Here is a 15,641-nt window from a genome sequence, read left to right on the forward strand (position 1 = left end):
TTCAAATCGTTGTAAATTTCGAAAGAAAATTACAGATGACAAATACCAGTTGACAAATATACATGCACACTAAGGGGATTTGGAGATCTTTTGTTACAGGCACAGCAGAGCTTATTCACCCCCACCGTGTTTTAACATATCATTCTTAAGTTTTTGTTCTTGTGCATCAAATACAGTCTCCTACAAGCCCATATGTTATGTGGATGACATGTCAAGGTCTCAAAGCTCACATTTATTCTAGGCAGAGCTAAGAATCTCCCTGTTCACTCATGACTGCACAGCCAGGCACGACTCCAATACCATCATTACATTTGCCGATGACACAACAGTGGTAGGCCTGATCACCGACAACAACGAGACAGCCTATAGGGAGGAAGTCAGAGGCCTGGCCGTGTGGTGCCAGGACAACAACCTCTCCCTCAACGTGATCAAGACAAAGGAGATGATTGTGGACGACAGGAAAAAGAGGACCGAGCACGCCCCCATTCTCATCGACGGGGCTGTAGTGGAGCAGGTTGAGAGCTTCATGTTCCTTGGTGTCCTCATCACCAACAAACTAGAATGGTCCAAACACACCAAGACAGTCGTGAAGAGGGCACGACAAAACCTATTCCCCCTCAGGAGACTGAAAAGATTTGGCATGGGTCCTCAGATCCTCAAAATGTTCTACAGCTGCACCATCGAGGGCATCCTGACTGGTTGCATCACTGACTGGTATGGCGACTGCTCGGCCTCCGACTGCAAGGCACTACAGAGGGTAATGCGAATGGCCCAGTACATCACTGGGGCCAAGCTTCCTGCCATCCAGGACCTCTATACCAGGCGGTGTCAGAGGAAGGCCCTTAAAATTGTCAAAGACTCCAGCCACCCTAGTCATAGACTGTTCTCTCTACTACCACATGGCAAGCGGTACCAGAGCACCAAGTCTAGGTCCAAGAGGCTTCTAAACAGCTTCTACCCCCAAGCCATAAGACTCCTGAACATCTAGGCACACGGCTACCCAGACTATTTGTATTGCCCTCCCCCACCCCTCCACACCCCTGCCACTCTCTGCTGTCATCTATGCATAGTCACTTTAAAAACTCTACCTACATGTACATACTACCTCAACTAACCAGTGCCCCCGCACATTGACTCTGTACCAGCACCCCCCTCTATATATTGTTATGTTTTACTGCTGCACTTTAATTACTTATTACTTTTATCTCTTATTCTCATCCGTATTTTTTGTAAAATGCACTGTTGGTTAGGGGCTCGTAAGTAAGCATTTCACAATTTGATCTGATTTGAATCTGTCAGATGCTACAGAGCTTCCCCAGAGAGTTAAGGACAAGGCAGACTCCAAATGTCATACAGTAGCTATTGTGCTGTTCAGCAGTATTCTGAAAATACTTTCCACAATGGATTTATTGTGTTTCCAAATGCACTTTGGAGAATATTCCACATAAATAGAGAACAGAGAAAAGGCAATATTGCGTTGATTGAAAACATGTCTTGTAAAAGCTGTTATAATATGCAAATGCCAGTCAGCTGCTGCTCTCCACTTCTCTAAAAAGTCACAGTAGTTGCATTCTAATTAACATGTGGTTTTGTCAAAGACCTAGCTTCACACATTTAACATTTTCATGACTTTTAAAGCCATATGTGTATATAAACATTAAGCACATACACATGGGAGGGAGAGAGAGAGATGGCGTGAATGAGAGGGATGCAAGGAGGCACAAAAGAGGCAGCACAAAATAGAGCAGGAGAGAGGGAAATTTGCAAGAAAATGTTATATCTCTAGGATGGGCATGTACAGATGACTGAAGCATGTAAATTGGGATTAAGGGTCTCACTGCCATGAGGAGAGCAGGTAGGGGTGACGGGGAAGGGTGGGCACAGCAGAAGTCAAGGAGACAAGCTGCCACACGCCAGACGGGACACCAACTTAACAATTCAAACAGAGAGCACACCTCGCCACTTGCGAAACCGTTAAATATGCAACCATTGACACCATACTGACAGACGCGCAACGCAAGCCTTCAATCCATAACCACCAACAAAGTACGGAGCCATGATGGGTTTTGAGATACACTACCGGTCAAAAGTTTTAGATCACCTACACATTCAAGCGTTTTTCTTTATTGTTACTATTTTCTACATCAAGCGCTATGCTGAAACTGGCTCTCATGAGGACCGCCAGGAATGGAAGACCCAGAGTTACCTCAACCGCTGTGTCTTTGTAAGACACGGTGTGGGTGAAGGGATGATATCTGCATGTGTATTTCCCACTGTAAAGCATGGTTTGATTTTATTTGATTTAATTTGGAGAAGCAGGTGTTATGGTGTGGGGATGCTTTGCTGGTGACACTGTCTGTGATTTATTTATAATTCAAGGCACACTTAACCAGCATGGTTACCACAGCATTCTGCAGTGATACGCCATCCCATCTGGTTTGGGCTTAGTGGGACTGTCATTTGTTTTTCAACAGGACAATGACCCAACACACCTCCAGGCTGTGAAAGGGCTATTGAACCAAGAAGGAGAGTGATGGAGTGCTGCATCAGATGACCTGGCCCCACAATCCCCGACCTCAACCATATTGAGATGGTTTGGGATGAGTTGGACAGCAGAGTGAAGGAAAAGCCGCCAACAAGTGCTCAGCATATGTGGGAACTCCTTCAAGACTGTTGGAAAAGCATTCCAGGTGAAGCTGGTTGAGATAATGCCAAGAGTGTGCAAAGCTGTCCTCAAGGCAAAGAGTGGCAATTTGAAGAATCTCAAAAATAAAATATATTTGAATTTGTTTAAGACTTTTTTGCTTACTACATGATTCCATATGTGTTATTTCATAGTTTTGATGTCTTCACTATTTTTCTACAATGAAGAAAATAGTACAAATAAAGTAAAACCCTTGAATGAGTAGGTGTTCTAAAACTTTTGACCGGTAGTGTACTCATGCACACACAATCACAGATGACACCCGTGTCATTTCAGCAAGTGTTTATGATCTCACTTACCAACCTCCACACTATTAAGACAAGTTTAGGTCCTGAAAAGCCAGTGCAACACTCACATGAGAAGGATTCGTCGGCCAGAACATTGAGGCAGGCAGCCCCATTCTCGCAGGGATTGGGCTCGTAAACTTCCCCTGCAAGACACGGGGAGACAAGAACACAGGGTCCCATGGGGTTAGAGAACAACCCTCTGCTCATTAAAATGGTCAGACAGCTGGATCAGCCAGCAGTACTGATGATACTTTAATGAAGTATTTTGAGTAGCTTGAGTCCATAGAATTACCCAATAAAAGCCTTGACTCTGCAAATTCCCTGTGAGTCTTTTTTTTGGCACAATAATCTAATGAGGGAGAATTGGAATCCCAAGTCTGATTAGAACTCAAACCAGTTCAGAGAGTGAGTTGGTGTCAGACTGGTCACAAGCTTCTATGGGGTTGGTAATATGCACAGAACGCTACTCCATCTTCAAAGTCAAAGTTTGCGGGCATGAATCATTCTAATAGGCCTAGCTTGGCGCTGATGTTTGAGAATCTTTACACACAGCTCTTAAACACCCTCCTCTAAAGTGGATCCATATGTGTAGTCACTATTACGGTTTAAAATGTTCCTGGCACGTAAAAAATATTCGTCCCGAGAATAAATCACTTTTCTCCTAAGGTAACCTGGTATTTCCTGCCAAAACCGGAAGTGTCATTCTAAAGCAGGGTTTCCCTAATTAATTTTTACAAAATAACTTAAAAATTAGGAGCTGAAATGTCTTGAGTCAACAAGCAAGCCTAAATAAGTTCAGGAGTAAAAATGTGCTTAACAAGTCACATAATAAGTTGTGTGGACTCTTAATAGTGTTTAACATGATTTTTGATCTCTGTACCCCACAAATACAATTATCTGTAAGGTCCCTCAGTCGAGCTGTGAATTTCAAACACAGATTCTACCACAAAGACCAGAGATGTTTTCCAATGCCTCGCGAAGAATGGGACCTATGGGTATATGGGTAAAAACATTGAATATCCCTTTGAGCATTGGTAAGTTATTAATTCAACTTTGAATGGTGTATCAATACACCCAGTCACCACAAAGGTACAGGCGTCCTTCCTAACTCAGTTGCCGGAGAGGAAGGACACCGCTCAGGGATTTCACCATGAAGCCAATGGTGACTTTAAAACAGTTAGAGAGTTTAATGGCTGTGATAGGAAAAAATGGAGGATGAATCAACAACATTGTAGTTAGTCCACAATACTAACATAAATGACAGAGTGAAAAGAAGGAAGCCTGTAGAGAATAAAAATATTCCAAAACATGCATCCTGTTTGCAACAAGGCACTGAAGTTGTACTGCAAAAAATGCACAATCCAGATTTCGAAGGTTTTTAGAGACTTACCCAGAAACACTCACAGCTGTAATCGCTGCCAAAGATTATTCTTACATGTACTGACTCAGGGGGTAGAATACGTCTTATTTTTCATAATTATTTTTACAAATGTTAAAAGTTTTGTTCCATTTTGACATTACATAGTTTTGTGTAGATTGTTGACAATTGTTGACAATAAATTAAATACATTTTAATCCCACTTTGTACACAGAAAAATGTGGAAAAAGTCAAGGGGTGTGAATACTTTCTGAAGGCACTGTAAATATGTCCCCACTGGGCACAGACTTCGGTTTTGATTTACATTTGTTTGAGTTGTCAAATAGTGTGAATTCAACATGAAATCAACAAAAACATTGATTTAGGTTAAAAGTTGGGTAAAGAAATTACGAAATGCCCTCACGTTGATGACTTTTTGCAAATGCATTAACCTTACCCTAATATTTCCGCTAATGTTGTGCGATGTGGGTATAGGCTACCTCCTGTTTCTCTCTCTATTTTTCCTTCATACCTTCCTCACTCGCAACAGTTTAATAAAATTGCCTACGTTTCGTTGTCCTTATCTTCATCATGGTATCATGCTTGAATAATAGGCTATTGGACTAGAATAAGATGCAGATGGCTTTCGCTTCTCTTCACGAAGATTGAATGGATGTGACAATGTTCCCTCTAAGCAGACGAAACGCCATGCCGCGCAGAGACGTAAGAGGTTGAACTTCACTGATAGTCTTTCAATCACCTGCGAGATTTCAGATCAGAGCCTCGCGTGTGCACATTTGTTGATATTCTTTGCTAGTTAGCGAGTTACTACCCCAGTTATAGATAAGTACAGATCAGCAATGGGAAGTTACTGCTTTCTACAAGAGCACAAAACATGAAGGCTACATTTCAAGCTGTCTTTGAAAAGCCAGTCAGGTATAAAGCTTGTCTTAATTAAAAGGGAAGGGTTGTATTTTGAGAAAGGCTTGAATACGCAAATAAACCAATAGGCAGAGGGGTAGACTACATTGTCTAATTTTCTGTATGGTAATAAGAATTCATTGTATTTTGTAAAGTGGTTCCTTGCGTCAAACAACACAATAACATTTACAGTCACCTATTTGGCCCATGGTGTTACAGACCAAGTCATGGATTAATGGCAAGCCTTTCATAATGTAAAATGTTTTTAAAAGTCTCATGCAATGTAGGCCTGCATTGAACACCACATATTGTCTACTATAGGCTATATCATATATATCAAAAGCTATTCCCATGTGAAAATGTTATCCTTTAAAGAAAGAAATATGCAAACAGGTTTGATGTTCACCAAAAGGCATGTGGGAACATATGGAAGGAGATACTCTGGTCAGATGAGACTAAAATAGATTTTTTTGGTCATCAAGGAAAACGCTATGTCTGGCGCAAACCCAACACCTCTCACCACCCCGAGAACACCATCCCTAAAATGGTGGTGGCAGCATCATGCCGTGGTGATGTTTTTCATCAGCAGGGACTGGGAAAATGGTCAGAATTGAAGGAATGCTTGATGGCGCTAAATACAGGGAAATTCTTGAGGGAAACCTGTTTCAGTCTTCCAGAGATTTGACTGGGACGGAGGTTCAACTTCCAGCAGGACAATAACCCTAAGCATACTGCTAAAGCAACACTTAACTTCTTATGGCTGCAGGGGCAGTATTGAGTAGCTTGGATGAAAGGTGCCCAGAGGTGCCCATAGTAAACTGCCTGCTCCTCAGTCCCAGATGCTAATATATGCATAATATTATTAGTATTGGATAGAAAACACTCTGACGTTTCTAAAACTGTTTGAATGATGTCTGTGAGTATAACAGAACTCATATGGCAGGCAAAAACCTGAGAAGAAATCCAAACAGGAAGTGAGAATTCTGAGACTGGTCAATGTTCAACTCATCGCCTATTCAATTCCCTGTAAGATATGGATCTGTTTGCGCCTTTCACTACATGTCAACAGTCTGTAGAACGTGGAATGACGCCTCTAGTGTGATGTGGGGCCGGATGGGAGGTGTTTCAGTCATTGGTCTGGCAGATTGCCAGTTCCTGGTCACGCGCATTCCAAACGATATCGTCTTGCTTTCTATAACTTCTAGAGACACAAAGGAATTCTCCGTTTGGAACGTTATTGGATAGTTATGATAACAACATCCTGAAGATTTATTCTCTACTTAGTTTGACCAGTTTATTCGACCTGTTATATAACTTTTTGAAGTTTTCGTCCGAGTTCGCCTGCATCTGCGCGAGCGTTTGGACATGCGCACTAAACATGCTAGCAAAAGTAGCTACTTAGACATAAGTAATGGACATTATCGAACAAAACAACAATTTATTGTGGAACTAGGATTCCTGGGAGTGCATTCTGATGAAGATGATCAAAGGTAAGGGAATATTTATGATGTAATTTCGTATTTCTGTTGACTCCAACATGGCGGAGAAATGTTGTTATTTTTGAGCGCCGTCTCAGAATATTGCATGGTGTGCTTTTTACGTAAAGTTTTTTTGAAATCTGACACAGCGGTTGCATTGATAACCTCTTATGGCTCAAATATCAGCAGTGAGTATCAGCAGTGGAAAGAGGTGGCCATTTCAAACGGCCTCGTACTCAATTCTTGTTCTACAATATGCATATTATTATTACTTTTGGAATAGAAACACTGTCTAGTTTCTAAAACAGGTTTAATTATTTCTCTAAGTGAAACATAACTCTTTTTACAGCCCATTTTCTGTAAAAAAGAAAAATTCCAAGAAGCTATGTCTCTCTTCAAGATACTCTCTATAAAAGGCCTTGGCACTTAGGACTGTAGAAACACGTCACACATCTTCCCCTGGTTGTCATGCGGAAGTGAGAGAAAAAATGACTTGATTATCTCTGTCAGGGACTGAAAACACATCTTTGAGTGATAAGTGCGCACTTAATTTTTTTTTCTGGGCGCGAAGTAGGAACTGGACTGCGCTCCTGGAAACCCTCGTTATAGGTGAATATGACCTCCGGCTTCGAATTTATTTGATACATGTCACAATATCATCCTAAAGTATGTTTTTTCAATATACTTTAATTATATTATGAAATTTATTCTGGACTTTAGACGTGATGCGACGCAAGAATTTTGTCAAGACGGAGAGGTTAGCACGGCATGGCCAGTGTGCCATGCTAATTCAACAGGGACATCGTTCGTTCTAGGTCCAAATGAACACGGTTCTGAACAAAGGACCCTTTGAGAACATTCTGATGGAAAATCAACAAAGATAAGGACCCAATTTGGGATGCTTTTTCATATATCTGTCGAACTGTGCTATCGCTAGCGTTTGACTAGAAATAGCTGCTGTTGTGTAGCTATTGTAGTAAGCTAATATAACGATATATTGTGTTTTCGCTGTAAAACACTTCAGAAATCGGAAATATTGTCTGTATTCACAAGATCTTTCTCTTTCATTAGCTATCCACCATAATTTTTCTGAAATCTTTTCTGATGTGAAATTAGTAGTTGACGTTGGTGTCTGTTTCTCTGGCTACTGCCGTGCGATTTCTGACTGTAGCTATGATGGTGGCTAAGATGGTAGCAGTAATGTAAAACTGATTTATAGCTAAAATATTCAACTTTTTCGAACAAAACATAGATTTATTGTGTAACATGTTATAGGACTGTCATCTGAGGTAGTTTTTTCTAGGTTATTTAGGTTGGTTCTAGGTATTTAGGTTGGTTCTAGGTTAGTTTTGGTTAGCTTTGTGCATGCTAATTGCATGCTACCGTTGCTGTGAAAAATGTCTGTCTGTCTTTTGTATTTGGTGGTGAGCTAACATAAATATATGTGGTGTTTCTCGCTGAAAACACTTCAGAAATCGGAAATATTGTCTGTATTCACAAGATCTTTGTCTTTCATTAGCTATCCACCATATATTTCTCTGAAATGTTTCTGATGTGTAATAAGGTAGTTGACGTTGGTGTCTGTATTTTCTCTGGCTACTCCCGTGCGATTTCTTACTGTAGCTATGATGGTAGCAGTAATGTAAAACTGATTTATAGCTAAAATGCATTTTTTTTGAACAAGAACATAGATTTATTGTGTAACATGTTATAGGACTGTCATCTGAGGTAGTTTTTTCTAGGTTATTTAGGTTGGTTTTAGGTTAGTTAGGTTGGCTTGTGCATGCTACTTCATCCTACTTGTGCTGTGAAAAATGTCTGTCCTCTTTTTTATTTGGTGGTGAGCTAACATAAATATATGTGGTGTTTTCTCTGTAAAACATTTAAAAAATCGGACATGCTGGCTGGATTGACAAGATGTTTATCTTTCAAATGCTGTATTGGACTTGTTAATGTGTGAAAGTTAAATATTTTAAAAAAATAGATTTTGAATTTCGCGCCCTGCACTTGAGCTGGATGTTGTCATAAGTGTACCGGCGCCGGGCTTGCAGCCTGAAGAAGTTTAAGAACAAGTGTATCTTTAATTCTATGTAAAACATGTATCTTTCATCAAAGTTTATGATGAGTATTTCTGTTATTTGACGTGGCTCTCTGCAATTTCTCCGGATATTTTGGAGGCATTTCTGAACATGGCGCCAATGTAAACCGAGATAGGTGGATATAAATATGCACATTATCGAACAAAACATAAATGTATTGTGTAACATGATGTCCTATGAGTGTCATCTGATGAACATCATCAAAGGTTAGTGATTCATTTTATCTCTATTTCTGCTTTTTGTGACTACTATCTTTTGCTGGGAAAATGGCTGTGTTTTTCTGTGGCTATGTACTGAGCTAACATAATCGTTTGGTGTGCTTTCGCCGTAAATCCATTTTGAAATCAGACATGTTGGCTGGATTCACAACATGTGTAGCTTTAATTTGGTGTCTTTCATGTGTGATTTCATGAAAGACTGATTTTTATAGTAATATATTTGAATTTGGCGCGCTACATTTTTTCTGGCTTTTGGCCAAGTGGGACGCTACCGTCCCACATATCCCAGAGAAGTTAATGGTCTCCTCAATAATGAGAAGTACAGGCAGATACTTATCCATCATGCAATACCATCAGGGAGGAATCTGATTGGCCCCACATTTTTTCTGCAGCATGACAATGACCCCAAACATACATCGAAAGTCATTAAGAACTATCTTCAGCGTAAAGAAGAACAAGGAGTCCTGGAAGTGATGGTTTGGCCCCCACAGAGCACTGATTAACATTGAGTCTGTCATAAAGAGAGAGAAGCACCTGAGGCTGCCAAAATCCACAGAAGAAATGTGGTTAGTTCTCCAAGATGTTTGGGCCAACCTACCTGCCGAGTTCCTTCAAAAATGGTGTACAAGTGTACCTAGAAGAATTTAAGCTGTTTTGAAGGCAAAGGGTGGTCACACCAAATATTGATTTGATTTAGATTTTTACTCTGTTCACTTACTTTGCATTTTGTTAATTGATAAATATAATCTATTAACATGTCTATTTTTGAACGCAATCTTACTTTACAGCATTTATTCACAACTGCCTAAAACTTTTGCACATTACTGTACATATACATATACACTACCATTCAAACGTTTTGGTTCACTTAGAAATGTTCTTGTTTTTGAGAGAAAAGCATATTTTTTTGTCCATTAAAATAACATAAAATTGTTCAGAAATACAGTGTAGACATTGTTAAAGTTGTAAATGACTGTTGTAGCTGGAAACGGCTGATATTTAATGGAATATCTACATAGGCATACAAAGTCCCATTATCAGCAACCATCACTCCTGTGTTCCAACGGCACGCTGTGTTAGCTAATCCAAGTTGATCATTTTAAAAGGCAAATTGATCATTAGAAAACCCTTTTGCAAATATATTAGCACAGCTGAAAACTGTTGTCCTGATTAAAGAAGCAATAAAACTGCCTTCTTTAGACTAGTTGAGTATCTGGAGTATCAGCATTTGTGGGTTTGATTACAGGCTCAAAATGGCCAGAAAGAAACAACTTTCTTCTGAAATTCGTCAGTCTATTCTTGTTTTGAAAAATGAAGGCTATTCCATGCAAGAAATTTCTAAGAAACTGAAGATCTCGTACAACGCTGTGTACTACTCCCTTCACAGAACAGCACAAACTGGCTCTAACCAGAATAGAAAGAAGAGTGGGAGGCCCCGATGCAGAACTGAGCAAGAGAAAAAGTACATTAGCGTGTCTAGTTTAAGAAACAGATGCCTCACAAGTCCTCAACTGGCAGCTTCATTCAATACAACCCGCAAAACACCAGTCTCAACATCAACAGTGAAGAGGTGACTCTGGGATGCTGGCCATCTAGGCAGAGTTCCTCTGTTCAGTGTCTGTGTTCTTTGGCCCATCTTAATCTTTTCCTTTTTTGGCCAGTCTGAGATTTGGCTTTTTCTTTGCAACTCTGCCTAGAAGGTCAGTGGTGAACAGCAAGTCTTTCCACAGATTTTCAATGTGAATCAAGTCTGGGCTTTGTCTGGGCCACTCACAGACTTTCACATTCTTGTTCTGAAGCCATTCCAGTGTTGATTTGGCTGCATGCTTGGTGTCAGTGTCCTGTTGGAACATACATCTTCGCCCAATTATAAGGTAATTTGCACTCTGAAATAGGTTCTCATAAAGGATTTTCCTGTAGTTGGCTCCATTCATTGTTCCCTCTATCCTTACCAATCTCCCAGTCACTGACTCTTAAAAGCATCCCCATAGCATGATGCTGCCACCACCATGCTTCACGGTAGTCATAGTGTTAGATGGGTCATGAGATGAGCCTGGTTCTTTCTAGACATAGTGCTTAGCATTCAGTCCAAAGAGTTACATTTTTGTCTCATCAGACCACATAATCTTTTGCCTTATGCTCTACGAGTCTTTCCCGTGCCTTTTTGCAAACTCCAGGTGTGCTGTCATGTCGCTTTTTCTCAGGAGTGGCATCTGTCTGGCCACTCTCCCATAAAGCCCAGCTTGGTGAAGTGCTGTAGAAGCTGTTGTCCTTCTGGCAGGTTCTCCCATCCCAGCCAAGGAACTCTGTAGTTCTCTCAGAGTGGTAATTTGGGTTCTTGGTCGCTTGCCCAGTTGCTCAGTTCAGTCGGATGACCAGCTCTAGGCATACTCTGAGTGGTTCAATATTTTTCAATTTCCCTCTGTGCTCTTAGAAAGTTTCAACACAATATCAATTGTTTAATACCCTTCCCCGGATATATGGCTCAGCACAATTCTATCTCGGAGATCTACAGACAGTTCCTTGGACTTCATGGTGTAGTTTCTGCTCTGACATGCACTGTCAACCATGGAACCTTATATAGACAGGTGTGTTTTTTCTAAATCATGTCCAGACAATTGAATTGGCCAGAAGTGGACTCCAATCAAGTTGTAGTGACATCTCAAGGATGATCAAGGGAAATGTAATGCACCTGAGCATACTTTGGAGTGACATTGCAAAGGGGTGTGAATACTTAGGGAAATTTGATTTCTGTATTTCATTTCAAAACCATGTTTCACTTTTCCATTATGGGGTATTGTGTGTAGATGGGTGAACTATACATATTTTTTTTAAATAAATGTTGAATTCAGACTAACACAACAAAATGTGGAATAGGGAAAGGTTTGGGCGGGAATTCTTGTTAAATCTCGGTAACCCGGTTCCCGTTATGGGGTAAGTAGTGGAGGATGCTGAGAGGAGGACGGCTCCTAATAATGGCTAGAACAGAGAAAACGAATTGGCATCAAACACATGGAAACCATGTATTTGATACCATTCCACTGATTCCACTCCAGCCATTTCCACAAGCCTGTCCTCCCCAATTAAGATGCCACCTCCTGTGGTAGACTTTCAGTGGGAGACATTACAGAACGATTGGCTGTAAATTGTACATGTTGGGATCAACCCAAAGTCCACAGTGATAAATACTTAAAGAACTCTATTTTAGACTGTGACCGTCATACCCCCAAACACACCTATTGGGCTTCACAAAGAGAATGGTTTGACTGGAAACAAACCAATATAATGATATTTTAAGGGAACACAAAAGGCCTATGTCCTTGTATTTCATGTCGGTTCACCAAATGGCAACGAATCACAACAAGGTGAAAAAAGTACAATGAGGCTTTTGAACACATGGCAAATGATTAGAACATGATTGATTCTAATCAAAGAAAACCCTAAGACACTCTCGTTTGTTAATTAGATGCAGTGGCTAAAAGGTAATTGCTTGTTTGGTCAGGGGTAAGAGAAAGAAGAGTGAGAAGAAACGCAACAAAAGTATGCAGAAAGAGTCAAAGCACCACAGGCAAACATGAAAGACTGACATTGTGATCTTAACAAGCCAACAGTAAGGATCTGTTCTCAAAGAAAGGCAGCTCTAAAACAATACAAAGAGAAAAGAAATTGAGCAGATGACAAGAGGAGAAAAAAAGAGAGAATAAAAAGAGAGCATCACAAACGCTGCGAAAGCCGTAGCAGGTAGCAATGTCAGGGAACAGGCTGGCCGTTCAGCTCCAAATAGATTGATTGCTTTAGGGAGGAGGCAGCCCTGAGAGATGGATCTGCTCTGCTGCTAGCATGCTAGGGGTTTGAAGATGAGTGAGGCCTTCGGTGGTGCTGGGAATCAAGTAAATCGCTGGAGGCGTCCTTTAAACTTGCCCCCTGCGGGGTTCGATACTTCTGCTGAGCCGATGGGATCCGCTGTGAGGAAGTTCAGACAGTGATGAAATCAATTCAAATAAACAAAACTAATAGCATGACACATACAGCATGTGATGAAAGCCAGAGGATCACAATATCATGTCAACTTTGAGAGGTTACTTTGAATTATATGATGTCGGACCTGAACTCAGCCAATGTTCCATCTACTATACCGTTTGCTTACCCGACATTCATATACATGATGTCAGCCCTTTGCGTTCGCAACCCAAGCCACTACAGTCAGTCGCGGTGACCATGGTATGGGACTAACCAGAAGCCATAATCACCATGGTGTGGTTGTGCGTCGGGTCGCTGTGAGGTAGGTGGCTTCTCCCAAACATAATTATTGCTTGAACTTAAACACGCGCTCTTCACTTTAGGTTCTATGTCTAAAGACCTAATTCAGCAGACACATACATCTCCATGTCTCCTTCCAAACCATTAAAAGGAACTGAGGGTCTTTCCACCCAGCCAGAGGCCAACAGTACGCCGCCTCCTGGTCTGACTTAGCTATTCAACACACACCACTTTGTCTGATAAGTGCTTCCATCCACATAAGACGGTCTCCACCACTTAATTTCCTCTATACCGAGATTTAATCAAAATTGCTTTCAAACTGTTTGCAGTAAGAATGTTCCGGGAACCCTATCTTGGCCAAAATATGTGTGGTCGAACTCAGACTTACTTTTTTCCCCCTGTGGGAGTAAAGGTATTTTTCAATGTTAAATAATCTGGTCCGTGTTCTAACTTTTATAGCCCTCATTACTGTGCACTGCCTAGCCTGCTAGCCCAGCTCTAAGCCCTGTAGGGGAACACAGAGGGCATCCGTCTCAGGAAGAGATCCTACTTCACCTCATCATGGGCGAGGGGAAACCATAATGCACTCTGCTCAGATTGCAGGGTAGGGTTCAGGGGCTTACAGACTAACTTGTAGCATGGACCAAGGCTTTTCACAAACTCAACCTGTAGCCTAGGTAAAATATGATTACAAATCACACAATTATAGCCCATCATGGACATCAATCAATATATTGATTGAACAATGTGTACTGCGGAGGCAATTTTCAATAACATATTCTTCCTTTTCTGAGGTAAAACACAGACATAGCGTTTATCAATACACTATGAGAAAGAATGTAAAATGTTTGATACTTTGATAATTAGAACTCCTACAAAAGGACATAGTAATTTTATTCTCAAGGAACTCTCCAAAATGGCATTTTCCTACATGATGTATCTTCTAAAGCAAGAGCTAAGGAATGCAATACTGATTGGCTATTATCTTGGACAGCTACCAACATCTAGAAAAGTCCAATGTTGTGTAATACACTACATAACCAAATGTTTGTGGACACCTGCTCGTCAAACATCTCATTCCAAAATCATGGACATTAATATGAAGTTGGTCCCCCCTTTGCTGCTAAAACAGCCTCCACTATTCTGGGAAGGCTTTCCACTAGATGTTGGGACTTGCTTCCATTCAGCCACAAGAGCCTTAGTGAGGTCGGGAACTGATATTGGATGTTGGGCGATTAGGCCTGGCTTGCAGTCGGCGTTCCAATTCATCCCAATGGTGTTTGATGGGGTTGAGGTCAGGGCTCTGTGCAGGCCAGTCAAGTTCTTCCACACCGACAAACCATTTTTGTATAGACCTCACTTTGTGCCCAGGGTCATTGTCATGCTGAAAGAGAAATGGGCCTTCCCCAAACTGTTGCCACAAAGTTGGAAGCACAGAATCATCTAAAATGTCATTGTATGCTGTAGATTAAGATTTCCCTTCACTGGAGCTAAGGGGGCTAGCCGAACCATGAAAAACAGCCCCAGACCATTATTCCTCCTCCACCAAATGTTACAGTTGGCACTATGCATTGGGGCAGGTAGCGTTGTCCTGGCTTCCGCCAAACCCAGATTCGTCCTTCGGACTGCCAGATGGTGAAGCGTGATTCATCAATCCAGAACACGCGTTTCCACTGCTCCAGAGTCCAATGGCGGCTAGCTTAACACCACTCTAGCTGACGCTTGGTGATATTAGGCTTATGCGGCTGCTCGGCCATTGAAACCCATTTCATGAAGCTCCCTATGAACAGTTATTGTGCTGACACTGCTTCCAGAGGCAGTTTGAAACTCGGCAGTGAGTGTTGCAACCGAGGACAGTTGTTTTTTACGCACTTTAGCACTCTGCGGTCCCATTCTGTGAGCTTGTCTGGCCTACCACTTCGTGGCTGTGAAGTTTCCACTTTACAAGAACAGCACTAGCAGGGCAGACATTTGATGAACTGACTTGTTGGAAAGGTGGCATCCTATGACAGTGTTTGTCTATGGAGATTGCATGGTGTTGTGCTCAATTTTATAAACCTGTCAGCAGGTTTCAAAGGGTGTCCACATACTTAATGTATGTGGTAAAAGCCCTCTAGGTCATTTGAATGTTTACTTCAGCTCTTCATCCCACTTTATTAAACTGAACTTGTTGAGAAATATTGAACATTGTCTAATTGCAAAGGCAAATTGCAAAACTCTATAGCGCTTACCACATGTCCAAATGAATAGATAATAAAGTTATGTAATAACATATGCTTGAGTTCTTGTCTGTTTGTCTCTTGAATTCAAAATATGA

At 41.1% G+C, this 15,641-nt stretch overlaps 1 protein-coding gene across 3 annotated transcripts in view; it reads right to left on the reverse strand.

The window, feature by feature from the left end:
- Positions 1-15,641, reverse strand: part of LOC111957881 (EGF-like repeat and discoidin I-like domain-containing protein 3) — a 367,729-nt gene that overhangs the window by 328,021 nt on the left and 24,067 nt on the right. For 2 of the 3 annotated variants that reach the window (XM_023978946.2, XM_023978945.2), the window contains exon 2: positions 3,060-3,134. The exons of the other annotated variant lie outside the window; for it this stretch is intronic. In XM_023978946.2, the coding sequence (XP_023834714.1) occupies positions 3,060-3,134 (75 nt within the window). The remainder of the gene's footprint in view (positions 1-3,059; positions 3,135-15,641) is intronic. 3 annotated transcript variants of the gene reach the window in all.

This window comes from Salvelinus sp. IW2-2015, linkage group LG33 (assembly GCF_002910315.2).
Source record: "Salvelinus sp. IW2-2015 linkage group LG33, ASM291031v2, whole genome shotgun sequence".
NCBI lineage: Eukaryota > Metazoa > Chordata > Actinopteri > Salmoniformes > Salmonidae > Salvelinus > Salvelinus sp. IW2-2015.